This window comes from Mesitornis unicolor, unplaced genomic scaffold (assembly GCF_000695765.1).
Source record: "Mesitornis unicolor isolate BGI_N332 unplaced genomic scaffold, ASM69576v1 scaffold15048, whole genome shotgun sequence".
Lineage (NCBI taxonomy): Eukaryota > Metazoa > Chordata > Aves > Mesitornithiformes > Mesitornithidae > Mesitornis > Mesitornis unicolor.
This window is the reverse complement of record NW_010201501.1, coordinates 23,017-38,622: the sequence shown is the minus strand read 5'-3', so window position 1 is coordinate 38,622 and position 15,606 is coordinate 23,017. Positions and strand designations below refer to the sequence as shown.

Genomic DNA, 15,606 nt, shown 5'->3' with positions numbered 1-15,606 from the left:
CTGGGACATGAGGTACTGGAAAATTATTTTCATTGCACGTTAAAAACAAAATACTTTTTACAGAGCTATATTATGGGCTTAGAACTTCAAAAAAACCCAAGGTTAATCCTTTTCAGGATTCTTTTTCTCTGAATTTGTTCTCTTTTTAATTATTTGCCCACATTTCAAGAAGGACAGGGAACTGCTGGAGAGAGTCCAGCGTTGGGCTACAAAGATGATTAAGGGAGTGGAGCATCTCCCTTATGTGGAAAGGCTGAGGGAGCTGGGTCTCTTTAGTTTGCAGAAGAGGAGACTGAGGGGAGACCTCATTCATGTCTATAAACATTTAAAGGGTGAGTGTCACGAGGATGGAGCCAGGCTCTTCTCGGTGACAAACAATGATAGGACAAGGGGTAATGGACCCAAGCTGGAACACAGGAGGTTCCACTTAAATTTGAGAAGAAACTTCTTCTCAGTGAGGGTGACAGAGCACTGGACCAGGCTGCCCAGAGAGGTTGTGGAGTCATTCCACATTCTCTGGAGACATTCAAAACCCGCCTGGACGCCTTCCTGTGTAGCCTCATCTAGGTGTTCCTGCTCCGGCAGGGGGATTGGACTGGATGATCTTTTGAGGTCCTTTCCAACCCCTAACGTTCTGTGATTCTGTGATTTCGAACAAGTTTTCCTATTGAGGTAAAAATAAAGTCAGACCTCCTGATAATTTTCTGAACAGCATTAAAGCAGTGAAATATAATGAAATTACAGGAAGCTGCCCGATTTTGCTCTCTATCTATCAAATAGCTACAGCACACTCAGCAACGGAGGCAGCTTCCATTCGTTGTCTCAACGGAGCTATGAACTGTGAACACCTCACTCCAGACCAATCATCCATGCTTCAGGCAGCAACCACTGGGGAGTAAAAGAGCTGCAAATTCTAAAAAAAAAAGGCTTTATATTGCAGAAACCTTGCACAGTGTAACTATTTACTGACAAACTGATACAAGTTTTCTGGTTAAAACTTTCTTACAGAACAGCTGGGAACAACTTCAGGTCAGGGGCAGAGTTAACAGACTGAACCTGCATGGTCAGTGAGTAGGCTCAGGATTGTGCACTTAGAATTTCTCTAATGTTTCTCCTCTGTATTTCTATATTTCTGATCACTTGTGGCAGAAAACTCGTGAAATATTAAATCCAGTCACAGTCCTAAGGCAAAAAATACTGTTCAGTAATGCCTCATATTTTTAAGAATGGAAGTAACACTGGATTAAACAGACCAAAAATTTCCACAAACCACTCCAATGTGGGTGAATTCAGTGTGCTTTTAAATCCACTGCTGAATTGAACTGTACACATTCCTTAATAATAGAAGCAAGATACCTACCAGAAAGGCACATGAAAGCTATATCTGTCTCTTTCTCAAAATCTAAATTTTAAGCATGGATATTATGATCTCCATGTTTAAAACTATGGAGTTGTTTTTTTTTAAGACAGCCCTCATTTCCTCTGTGTAGTTCAAGTTCTGAACCTGACCCCTAATACCTTAATATCCCACGTCCAGGACAAAGGATGTTGTTTAAGTTCTAACCAAACTCTTTCACCAGCATACAAACAAGCCTTGAAAACCTCAAAAGGTCTTTTGTTGTCTCTGAACATGACTCATCTAATCTACAATCAAATTAATCTTGTTAAATATACTGAACTGTGACCACATGTATAGCCCTGCGTATGCGTGTGTGCGTGTGTATATATATATATATAAATATATATATATATACACATAGATAAGAAGAGAGAGCTCATAAGAAGCCTCTTCCTCATCGAGTTCCTGTAGGGAAGTCATAAACAAGTTAATTTTAGCATGTGTTTTGAGTCTGTTGAGCTTTCTGGAACAGTGCCCAGAACCCGTGTGGTGAAAAGTCCAGGACACCTGACTCAGATCAGTCATTTTGGAGGACTGCAGTGCTGAGAGCTGTATGTTCAGCAGTGCACAACTGCAGTTCCAGTGTTGCACTTACGCACTTTTACATCCATTATGTGTTGCCATTCGTGTATAAACAAAACTTAATTTCAGCACATCTTTTTCTGAGTTAAAGCAGAAGGCTATATGACTACTTCCTTAAGATTTAGTGTGAGACACCTTCCCAAACTCCTGCTACAGCATTAACTTACAATGAGGAAATCAGATGAGACAGCCCAGAGACGTCACAAATGGTGGCAGCAACTGAACTGCAGAGAACTTATGATGTTCCAAATATGCTTTTTAGAAGCAGGTGAAAATCATCACCTACACACAGAGGGGTGTCTGTGTTATGTCTACTGATACCTTCACCTAACAAATTTAATCCTTCAACTCAAGTACTTCATGCTTTAGAAATTTCTGTATTGCAATATCGTAAACAACCTATTCAAAGCACCTTTATGTCATTACTCATTTTCTGGGGTGGATAGAAAAAGTTTCTTCCATTTCTACAGGCTTTGGAGCAGGTTTCCTAGGAAACAGTTTCAGCTGCCCTGGCATGGGTCAGTTTGTGACTTATTCCACAGGAGTATCAAACCAGTGCAGTAATGATCAGTGTGTTGACCATTAAGGCCAAGTAGTGTGGATATTTTAATACTTGAAGCAGTGCTAAAATGTCTGTATAACAGCAGAAATAGCAGATGCTGTCAGGACAATGGCACCCCTGATACCTTTTAGCAAGAATAATTGACCAGAGCATATACAGCCTTTTTATTGACCAAATATTTCCAAACTGTCCTGTATGTGACTGACAAGTCTACTTCTCCTAATAAATTCATAACCTTGTATGGTCATTTGTGGAATAACAAAAATAAACTAAGTCCATCAAAGTCAAAATAGGCCTGAGACATCACTGACATTTAACAGTTTCCTTTAAACTCAATTTAAATTAAAATAGGACTGTGGGACATTATTTTTGTTTTCTTAGGTGGCAATGAACACTTTTGCTTTGACCTTTGAAAGAAAAGATGTTACTATCATTGCAAATGCATAATTCTCATGGCAGTAAAAGAACAGTTTTAACTATTTTTTTCCTGAACAGAATTTTGCCATGTATTTTAAACAAGTACAGTCCAGGAATAATTCTTTTCGTCTTCAGACAACACAATTTTATTCCTATCAACAGAAAAGAGAAGAAAGAGGTTTTTAAACTATATATTAAATAATCTGAATTCTTTCTCCAACATAGGGATATTTTTGCATAATTCATTGGCATAATTCAGCATTCAGCATAAACTTATTTGTTTATTGCACTGTTCAATATAAGGTCTAGTTTTCAAGAGAAAAAAAAAATCAAATGTGCTAATCCTTCTGAACAATTTTATGGAAAATTCAAGTAAGTCTTAAAACATTTTCAAGGTTCTGGGAGAGACTTCAATGAGGATTAAAGGTCCCAGAATATTTTTAGAATTTTGGCAGAAAGTAGACTTAAGAACCAACTACTCCCATTGGTAAAACAAAAGAAGATACTATTTGGTTTTCCCCATACCAAACCTCATCTCTGCTTGGAAGCACAGAAGTGAAGTGTGCCCCATCCCTCATTCCAAGTAATATCTAAAGAAGGAAACTATTGTAAAATAAGTGCTGGCGTGAATCTTAAGTACAGAAGCACTAGATCAGCTTTTTCACTGTTTTTTCAAAACTAGATCTTAGGTGGATAACCACATCCAGTACTGCCAATCTCACAACAGCCACTCAGAGTAATTTCCTGAAGAACATAAACTTACGCTACTCCATGCTGAAGACCAAGGAAATGACAGAAGGCCACCTACCTTTACTTGTCATCTAGGTTAAAGAAAAAAACCCTTTTAGGTTTGAGGAGCAGACATTAGCATATTGTCTAATATCTAACAATATTTTGCAAGAAATTAAGATATCTCCTTTAGATAAAGTAACATAAGACTTGTGGCAACATTTCCTCCTCACTCTCATTCAGATGCATTTCCTTGTCTTCTCAAGCAAAAAAGCCTGAGCAAAAGATTTACCCATTCCCTTCATTGGAACAGATACTGCTTGACATATTGAGAGAATCTTAAAGTCACAGTCAAAGCTGTTTTCCATGCAACGACAGAAAAGTATCATTTTAAAATGGCAGTAGCTAAGATTGTTCATGAAAAATATCAGAATTGCTTTGATCTGGGGAGAGATCCCACATTTTGGCATATGTAAGATAGCAATCTGATTCAAAGCTACTGCATACTAGAACAGAACATCTTTTCAACTTTATAGCTTAAATAACAAAGTAAGTGATTGTGAATTCTGTCTGCAGCGAGGGATTATGTAAACTGAAATGAAAAGCAGTTTCTATATTTCAAGCAACTGAGAAAACATGGATGGAAAGTGTAAGTGAGAAGAATAAAATTATTTATCGAGCACTGGAATTGACAAGTATCTTACCTGACTGAAAGAATATCAAGCTCTCCAATTCTTTCTCCTTCTAAATGTGCGTCTCCTTCAGCTATTAAGAATCTATCCTTTCTGTGGGCTAAAAGAGCACCAAAAATCCCTGAGTTTATAAAAAATTTTTGAAAACCCACAGCACCTGATATCTCAGAAAACAGTCCTATCTCTGTACTAATGTCAGTAGAGTTACCTTTGAACACTAATTTTCTTGCAAAGGATAGTTTACTCCAACTAGACACTGTGGAGAAGCAAAAGACATGATGTTGTTCCCTTCCCTCTGGTACTTAATGCACAAGTGCCATGTGTCTCCCCATGACTGAGAAATGGATTTACTGATTGCATCCTAACATTTTGGGAGAAATATATTGTGCAATGTCAGTCTGGTATTTCATTTATTTCAAAAGAGCACAGAGCAGAAAGAGAAACACATTATGACTACCAAAGATTTTCTGTGAACTGTGTTTTATGTTGTAGTCACATGGACAAATAATATCCATGAGTGGGTAAAGACTTTCTTACACTGTATGGGTTCTTAAAGTATTTGCTCTGCTTCTCATTTACATCTGTATAACACCTAGGAGTAAAAGTTCCAAAACTGATCAAGTTATAGCGTGTGATGTTGGTGCAAATGAAATCAAAAGCCAAATTCCTGACCTTGTAGAAGCAGAAACATCAAAGATGATTTAGAAAGGCAATAAGGGGCTGCAGAGCAGATTAAAAAGGAAATTATAACCCCAGCCTAAGTCTTAGGTATTGATGGCAAATCAATGCCTTATAATGCGAATTGCTATAGCATCCCAGCATCAACTGAGGCTCTCAGAAAAGTATATTTTATTCCTAAATTTTCAAGAGCTATTCTCAATGCTACATCTAAATCAGACTCATTTTCCTAGCTGTTTTTAATGAAAAAAAAAGGGACGGAAAAAAAACTCCTATTTGCTGCTCTTTGTGAGTGTAGCAGAATCTGCTGGCTCCTTTTCACTTTTTCTGCTTCAAATGTTTCATAACAAAGGCAAACCTGCAAACTCCAATTTCAATGGACTTACATTGGTTTTGTCCTTTTAAATACATTCCTTTCCTCATTACATAAAATTCATTAATGGAAGAATGCTTCTTACTCAGAAACGAAGGATTTAATGAAACGGACAAGACTACAAAGAACATAAACTACCTTTTTTATAGACACAGTTTTTCTTAGACATAGGCAGGACTACATCAATATCAGCAGAATATGTTGAGCAAAATATAAAATACTTTGATTTTCCATCATATTCCAAATCTAGCTCAAGACTTGCCTAAAGGTTGCTCAACTGAGAGAAAACTCATTTTAACAGAAGTAAGTCCTGGAACACAAAAACCACGTTTCCCTCAGCCATGCTGCCCAGAATACACAAAGGGAGACTGAACAGAACAGAGTGATGTCACTGGGACACAGGTTCAAGTTCACTGCAATCACACATTTTGGAATGCTCCATGGTGAAATGGTGGCAGGAAAAGAGCTAGACATTAAAGCACAACTGCATTCAGTAGTTTTCTGGTTTTCTTGCTTTAGAAATGTTTCATAACACACAAGAGTAAACTCTTATTATTAATTCCATGCAACACAGAACAGAGAGAAAGCAATTGAAAAATGGTAATAACTCAAATAAATAAAGCAGAACAGACATATTAAAAAGAATGAAAAAAAAGAACTTTGTATTGTCAGAGTCACAGGTCTAAGTATTCAAAAAAAAAGAAAGAGGCTCTCTTTTTTACTCTGCAGTTGAACCTGCAAAGTGTCAGTGGAGATTTTTTAGTGAAACATCACAGTGTACTGGGAAAAGACAATCAGGCTTTTGTGGCAAATTCATACTTGGCCTGTTCACTTATTTTCCCTGTGCCCTAATTGAGCTTAACAGTTTACTGGCACTCATTCTTCAGGATTTATACCAAATAAACTCAAGGTGCCCTGGGTTTATAGAAATTGAAAGCAGCTTCTGTTCACAGTTATTGATGTAATCAAGAAATGAAACTTAACGCTGGAAAGACCAAGAGGATGGACAAGAACTGCAGCCATAAACTGTAAGGTATGGCCTTGCACTGTGTGTGTGCCTATCTCTGAAAGTGTAAAGAAATTAAGACTAATCTCCCTCCTTTTCAGCTTCCTCTTATTCTTATTTTCCTCCAATTCTGCCAACAAATATTCATTATTAGCTGATGAAATTAGGAGGGAATAGTGCTTTTTGGTTCCTCTCATAACTTCCGTGATTGATATAAAATACAACTGTAATTGCCCCATGTTTCAAACAATTTTATGCCACATAGACTTGCAACATCTCAAGTATCTTTTCCTCAGGTAATATGTCAATGAGTGCATTGTACTACTAACTACTCAAAAGAATGACAACTTAACACTGACTTTTCTTAAACGTCCATTTTTGCTGGAAAAAATAGCACTTAATTGTTCCAGGAAAAAACACTTTACACATTAATAGGAAAACCCCATTGCATTTCTCCCCCTAAACATACAGGTATCAGTATATTACCATTCACTTCAGTGAAACTCAGACTGATACATTCTTATCTGAGAAAAAAATGATACGATAATTTTTAGGTAATTTTTTTAACAGCTCTACTGTTTCAGTTCTCAAGGACCGAACAGGTGAAATGTTCAGTACAAACATGGATTTGCCTGATTACACTTTGAAAACTTGGGAGACAAAAATCCTTCCATTTAGTACCTATGATATTCCAATGCTAAATAAACCTAGGAATAATTTCACATGCAGAGCTGGTACTGCAAGTTACTGCTACTGGTATTGCTAATTAAATATCAAGGCAAGTAATTAGGCTCTCAAGTGTTCTGAAATTACAAAAATCCTGAATGGTGTTGAAGTAATACTTATCATTCCTGGCAGATATAAAAACAAAGCGACAAGCAAAGTGCACCAGTAAATCAATGGACACAGAGCTCAAGTACAGTGGTAAAACTACAGAGTTAAGTCTTCTACATGTACAATGTGTGCAAGGCACAGGTGTAAATCCCCAGTAGAAGAATAGTGGAAGTTATGTCCAAAGGGGTAGAAAAGACATGCCATTTAATGATAGATTGTGATTTGACAACATATTTTTATGGCATCATTTCCAATACATAATTTAGTCCAGAAATGTCTATTCACATAGAGTCACAACCTCTTTTGTCCCTCAAAAAACATCTCACATACAGTCCCATATACACCCATACATGGTGTAAAGGTAAAGGTAAAGACATACGGATAAAAACTCACCGAAAGTGAAACTATGTTTTGGTGTACTTTGGTATATTTCCATTATAATAATACTGACCTTCCTTCTGCAATGATTTACAGTTAACTGTTGCTTTAGAAGAACCAAATATTAATAATGCTGTTTTATGTGTGGACAGATGTTCCTTTTGTATCTTTATGAAATGATAAGTATGTGTATCAGTAATAATAAGTATTCTCATATGCAAAAACTTGTACAGTACAGTCCCAGCCAGCAGGAAAGCTTGTGAACTGGTGCCAGATCTTAAATGAAAAATTGCTTTATGTTTCCCACAGGAAAATGTAATATGAGTTAATGATTACACCATAACACTCATGTGTAAAAATATTTATTATGATAGCTGAAATTTTATAAAATTATCAACCTAAGATATGTAGGTATGGGAAACTTCAGGTCTTTTTTTTTTCCTCCTAGAAAAACCACAAACAGTAAGAAACAGCACCATGTACAGAGATATAAAAGGAACTGTTGTGAGCAATCCCTATTATTCCTCAGTATTCACAGTACAAATGAACAAGAGACCTCCTAGCACAGATCTATCACACCTGGTTTCATTTTGCCTATACAAAGAAAATTTGTTGTGTAAACATGTGACATATTGTGTTGAAAATGGTACCTGGACTAGCAGTTGGAATAGCTGAAGAGGGAAAGACAGGAGTGAAGTTTTACACGACTTGCAACTTTTCTTCTCGTGTTGCAAGCACAAAACAGAGCTTCTTTTTATTTGTACTTAATGGAAACTATGGTATCTAACAGATGTCACAATGCCTGCAGAGAACAACAAATAATGATCACCAGCCAAGGAAATTGTTAGCCTCTGAAATTAAACAGGATAGTGCAGTTGTTCATTTCCTACAACCTAGTATTTACTCAAATCATATCTAATAATCAGGTACAAGGACTATTCTTGCAGAACACAGTAGAAAAAGCACCAGGGACAGCAAAGGCCAAAACAAGGTGTTCAAATAAAACACCATATAATGTTACTTCATTATTAGATGTACAGGGAAAAAAAAGTAATATTTTAGATAGCCAAATACAAGTAAGCAAATGCACTACTTGGAAGAAACAATACAAATAAAATGAAAGAATATTTTCATCTTATTTTTCTTAGGACAAGGAGGATCTCCAGCTAAGGAAAAATAAAAAATAAAAAACAACAACAACAACAACAAAAAACCACCCCAGAAATTTAGGAAAGTCAGATTAAAAGGATAATTATATAAAAGCATATTCATCTTTGTTTTGACTAACTTTAATAATCAAATGCAAGAAAATCATTAATGGATGTTGAAGTGCTAGTCCAAATAAAAAAGGCTAATGTAAATTATTAAATAACATTATTGCTTCCTTCTTTCAGGTGGTAAAAATGATGATTGTCGTTGTGCTGACATTTGCCATCTGCTGGCTGCCTTACCACATTTACTTCATAGTTACTGGGATCTATCAACAATTAAATCGGTGGAAATACATTCAGCAAATCTATTTGGCCAGCTTTTGGCTTGCCATGAGCTCTACAATGTACAATCCAATTATCTACTGCTGTCTTAATAAGAGGTAAGAGCTGGTTATGAAACACTTGGTATGCATAACTTCAATTAGATTATAAATGGTTTAAATGCAATAAAAGACAAAGATTTTTCACTTGAATAATTTTCAGTTAGTGGGAAAGAGAACAAAATACAAAAAAACCTTCCTTTAGGTTTGTACTTGAAATGAATTCCAAAAAAACCAAATGCACACTTCCAGTAAATACTTCTGTCTACTTAAAATTTCAGAACAAAATTAAGTATTCAAAAAGCAACCCTTCCCACTGTCATATGCAAAATTTAAAATCTATAGCAGTTTAATATTTTTTGGTTCGCAAAATATCAAAATTAAGTAGTAAAGACAGTCATTAGTGATATATAGTGCAATCTGTATGTTCACTAACTAATTGTAGCCATAAATTTGTTTTGCAGTGCTGGAAGTATATAACATAAAATGTGATTTACTGTGTATTTTTACACCTCACTATTAGATTTCTACTGAGCTCTGAGGTCTATAACAGGCTAATAAAACAAATATTTATATTCTCATTACTCAATACTAAATTACAGTACTGTTTCATAGCAATGCATTATGCTCTGAATTTCAAAGGCACTGGATCCGTTGAGATTTGTGAGATTTTACATGTATTTGTCAGTCTGAAACTACTGGTTTGCAGAATGAACTCTTGTTTTTCATTTCAGCTTGGATCTAAACAAACATTATCCTAACCATCCTGTTTTTCAGTATTGCTTCTAGTATCACTGGATAAAGACCACCAAGAACAATGAATTAGTTGTTAGTGACCAAATCCTGCCGAGTTTTTATTGGTGCAAAAACACTGTAGTTTGCCTCCTTGATGAGGATAGCTTATGATGCCTAACACTCATAGTCTTTTAAAATGTCACAGTAATGTGTGATTTCATACAGCTTTCTGCCCCTTTTATCATTTACAACTGTTTAAAGAGAAGCTAAAGTTTTAGTATGTCAGAACAAAATCATAACTCAAATGGCAAATTTCCCATTAACATCAACAGAAATCACATTTCATTGAGTGTCTGGTGTCTGCAAAATCAAAAGCGAGGAAGAACCAGGCCTCATATTTTCTCAGCTACTACCACAAAACCTTTGAAACATTACCATTTTCTTCAAAAGCTTTTAATGGTAGAGTTACAAAATATGTAATTCATTAAAAAATTGTATCCCTGAAGAGGCTGACGTTGACACTCATACACTGCAAAATTAAATGTCTAGACTAAAAAATATAAATCAACAACAATTTCACAATTTTGAGACACACTGCAGTATTATCACCTCTGCTGGATCCAGTATCAGACAGAGTTATAACATCTGTCCCCAGTCTCATCTTCCAGGCTTATTAGGATATTACTTCCGCATCTAGATAAAAAGAGCGTTATTTCAAGATGAAGAGAAACCATGCCCTGAATAAGAAAAAGGATAGAAGGTGAGAGGAAAAATAGTACAGTCTAAAGACATTTAGGTTTTACAACTTCCTTCACTAAATCAACTCCCATCAGAGGTTCTTTCAATATTTTTCATAATGTGGACTGCATCCAAACAGAGGAATGTTGAACAGCAAGCTACGTGCTCATTTTGCCACAGAGCTGTTACCTGGTGACAACTTAAAAACTGCAGATGAAAGAAAGTTATTTCTGTGAGACCAGTCAACTTTCACTGAAAATTCAACCTAAGTTTTTATCTGTGGTCATCACTATGGTAGCTGAGCCATTGCTCCAAAAAGCTTATAGACAAAATAAATAACACAACTGATTGCTGAAACAAAAACAAGAGAAGCAAGACAAGTGAGAAAAGCCTGATAAGTTTTAGGTCTAGGTGAAAAGGTGTTCTTTTTCAGGTTACACATAAATACACAGCAAATTATTTTTCTAATATATTTAACTTCTATTCTGGAAATGCATACACAAAACAAGTAACAATAGTCTTTATAGTAAACCTCTGCTTCTGAATTGAAGTAAAATAACACTGTATGAATATTGCAAGCACTAATTCACTAAAGCCTCAAAATTCCTATTCTCATTTCATTTTCAACTTTCTAGGACTTTATTTAATTATTACAAATTATTTTTCAAATAATTTATATGAACAATTACTAGTCATTATATCAATCCCATTTAAGCATCTCTGTTAGAGAGGGAAACATGGAAAGTATATTGGAATCTGGGATGGTATTTTAGAGAAAATAATGCTACCAAGTTTCTTCTTGAGAGAAGATGAAAATACAGGTGCAGATTTCATCACAGGTGAAATCAAAACTATTTCTCTGAAGACAGTGCTATGAAAGCTGGTGTTTGTTCATCTAGGCACAGGCAAAGGAGAAGAAACTGAGTGTCAGGAAAATACCTATGTTTAAATGCTGGGAAAGTAAATAGAAAATCAGAAACAGAAATGAGCTGTTACCATTATCTTTTTTAGCCTACTCAGATTTTAGTTAAGCAAACTCCCACTGACTTCACCACAAACAGGATTAGGGGCAAGATAATTAGCCAAGTCATTTTGCTGTCAGCGCGGTATATACTTTCAGATGAAGGCCTGCGGCTGCCTCTTGCAAGCACAGGCTTTCACCAAGCATCTTTCCTCCCAGGTTCCGAGCTGGCTTCAAGCGAGCTTTCCGCTGGTGCCCTTTCATTGAGGTGTCCAGCTATGATGAGCTAGAGCTCAAGGCAGCCAGGTTTCATCCCACCCGGCAAAGTAGCCTATACGCTGTGTCCAGAATGGAGTCCAGCATGACGGTGGTGTTCGACACTAATGATGGAGACAACACCCACAGCAGCCGCAAGAAAAGAGCAGCTCCAAGAGACGCGAGTTTCAATGGCTGTTCACAGAGGAATTCCAAGACCGTCTCCACAGCCTCAAGTCTCATCAGTTCACTGCATACATCAGCAGAAGATTATTCCTAAGCGTGCCATGGTGACAGCTGCTCAAAGGGCAGCATTGGACAATGCTCTCCTACTCTGGGACTAGATATTCATACCACAGGAAAGCAAACGTAATTCCACTGATGAACCCTAGCTATAAATATCATGAAACTTTCAGGCGTCACTTATTTTTCTGCTTTGGAGAGAAACTTGAAGACAGATGTATGCATTGGTCTGAAAGCACAGTCGCACCTTATACAGGGCTATGTTTGTGAGGATTATCTAAAATAAGCCAATAGTGTAAAAAACATTGTTTCAGCTGATCTGACCAGCGGCATTTATGTTTTGCTTACTGAAATGCAACAGGTTCCTTTACTTATTGAAGCTGAAATGTACAAAGTTTTTGATTATGAGTGTATTAATTCTACAGTAACAAAATTGCATAAGATCTGATTTTAAAAGTCCTTATAATGAAGACCTAATGATCCCCAAGTCTATTGAATTGCTTTACAATTTATCCTTATTCCCAGGCAAACAGATGAAATTAAGTTCAAGTGCATTAAATTCAGTTCTGTCTGCAACAGTACAATTTTTCAAATATATATGAAAAATCTTTTTTTAAAGGAGAAAGTCTCTAAGAAACTAAAATTCCACCAAAGTGTCTGCATTAGTGAACACTGGACTCCAATGGAATGAGTACTTCCAGAAAGTTGTATTGCTTAGATGGATGTCCTATAGCTTGGTATCTTAGTACTAAGGGTAAGATATTTCTTCAGTTACCCTAACAGAAGTTTTGTGATTGACTTTAGGAAGGTCAAAAGATTTTAAACTGGAGATTCACATATATGAAAAATACCACTCTGGTAATGACCTCTTCTCTGCAGGAAATACAGTAACATGATTCACTACGAAACATCACTGGGAAAAAAAATATTTGGGCTATTTTCCCAAATTTTCATTAGCTAGATGCATGTAAAAATACTCCTCTGTCTGCATCTGAGAACATGTTAGTCATTATTACACAGACACTTTCACACCCAATTCAGTCAAAATCCACTGACCACCACTGTTGCAAAGAAAGCTGAACTTAATACCAAAAGGACCAGATGGTAGACTTTGTTTTAGACAAATGGCAATATTAGTTGCATGGATCAACTGGTTACGTGAATGTTTGTCCTCAAACAGTTAATCAAAACCTCAACAAAAGAGTGTGAAGGTCTGCCTGAGTTAGCCAGACCAGCACAGAGGGTGTATATCTGGCTCAACTCAACAGAGTACAAAAGCTGAGCAAGTAACAAAGAGAAATTCAAAGAAAGGCTTGAGCTGGCTTTCGCCCACATTCCTTCCCAGCCAATGTGGATGCCCAGCACTGTGACAGTGAGCATATCATAAAAGACTAGTAATGAGAAACATGTTTGTACTGTGATTCATCTGTATAGTCAATTACTATATTCTGCTAAGTGTAATTTGTGTTTGTTTTGTGATTTCAGTGCATTGCTGTATCACTCTGCTAAATCAAAAACCTGCATAAGGTGAAATATCTTCAAATAAGTAAAGCTGGTATTTAACATTAAAACCTCCACGTGTGGAATAACTGAAGAACCTGGTCATAGAGTATTGTACTCTGACAAAAATGTGTCATAATTCCAGACACACTGTTCCTATCCAAGGCCTGATCTTAAATCCACTGAAGCAAAGAGCTCTGTTCATTAATGTCTTTCCTTTTAAATGCCGGTTCATACTTTTCAGCAGTCTGTGTATCTGAAAAGACAGCTCTATTTTCCATCATGCCATAGTTGTACTCTCACTTCTCCTTTTAAAAAAAGTGTATAGTAATCTGCCAAGCGTCATGCAATGCATGAAAAAAGATATATAGTACAAAAATATTCTTCTATTTTCCCCCCTGAAACACTCTGGTTTAAGAATTTTAAATCTTCACAAGTGTTCGACAATTCCACTGAGAAGATTCATGATAGCTTCACACACACACAAAAATTAACCTAAGCATATTAACCTGATGGTGGTATGTTACAAACACATGCTGTAAAGTCGTCTGTCTGCTCATGTACAACTTTTGAGGAACATAGGTACAGAAAACGTATAGTTGTTAAATAAACTGTCTTTTCTAATTATGGTTGTTGCAAAATCAGTGTTGATAAACATCAAACACAAATATAAGTTTGAACAATATGGTTTTAATGAGATTAATTTATTGTTTTTAAATGTAGAATATAATCTTGAAAAGCTGTATATAAAATACAGCATCACAAATATATAAAATATCATTCTCATATAACTTTTATGACCCTTGGTTGACAAATATTGAGGGAGCAATGGTGGCTTCCTCACACCCATGTCTTTAATTAGTGAAACAATTTCACCTTACTAAGTGTTCTAGGATATGACCTCCTGGACAAGTAATACATTGCTAATCTCACTATATCTTGATGGAGTAGTGGTGTCAAAAACACTCTTACCATTCCTGTAGTTCTACTCTGAAATTACAGGATATTTCTGTACAACAAAGAAAGAAATCTGTGCTCCTAATCACAACATTGCTTTAACAGAACATTACAATGATACATGGTGCAAATCTGTCTCTGTCACAGCCTCAGATAACACGAAGAGTTACACAGTTAAACCAGTAGCACAGCAAAAGTTGTGACTGAAAACAGATTGCATTTGATTGACTGTTTCTGAGCAAACGTTTTTAGTAAGTGGTCACTGTGAAATTGATTATAGGCCTCCTGACACCGCTGACTGAAGTCAGAGGAAATCAGAGCATCCTCAGTTTGTGCCAGTAAGACTACTCAAAGTAGCAGCCTGCATGCAGTGCGTGTGCTTCTGTGCAGCACTGTGACAGTTTCATGTTTGCATTTCACTGATATAAATTTCAAAACCTTTCAGGCTGTTCTCTCCAGGAACTACAGAGTTTAGAGAATAATTTGTTCCTGTTGTATTTATTTCAAGACTTCTGACATTGCCCTAGTGCAGGTAGGAATTTAAATCTGCTGTACTACTACTTCTAGTTCAAGATTAGTTGTAAATTTACAGTCCTGATTACTGTGTGTTGTTTGTTAATGAGTACCTCCACATATTGCTACAAAAGATGCAGGAGATACTGCTTAGGATACACCACTACACAAGTGTTGTGTGAGTTCCTTTTATTAAATAATTCATTCAGTTCCATTTAAGTCTTCCTGTTCCTGAGCAGATTCAAACGGTTCTATGTTCATAACTCAAAATGATTTGTTGAGTGCAGTCAAAGATAATTCTTTATCAGTTCATGAGCAGTTGCTGTGGGTATTTAAATTCAAATTGTTTCAGATGGGTTCATATATCACATGGTATACTATTATTGGCTAATTGGATTGCCTCTCTCCTATCTACAAGACTGATACACGCATTTTGGATTCCAACTGGAGTCAGATTTCCCAAAGCAAATGGTTACGTTTACAAATACCAAACTTATCTGTTATGAGCACTCTATAACACAGC

The 15,606-nt window shown here is 36.2% G+C and overlaps 1 protein-coding gene across 1 annotated transcript in view; it reads left to right on the top strand.

The window, feature by feature from the left end:
* The window catches only part of TACR3 (tachykinin receptor 3), a 39,011-nt gene extending 26,861 nt beyond the window's left edge, over nt 1-12,150 (top strand). Inside the window, exons 4-5 of the mRNA XM_010190118.1 lie at nt 9,045-9,241; nt 11,835-12,150. Of these exons, the coding sequence (XP_010188420.1) occupies nt 9,045-9,241; nt 11,835-12,150 (513 nt within the window). The remainder of the gene's footprint in view (nt 1-9,044; nt 9,242-11,834) is intronic.
* The last annotated feature ends 3,456 nt before the right edge of the window (nt 12,151-15,606 follow it).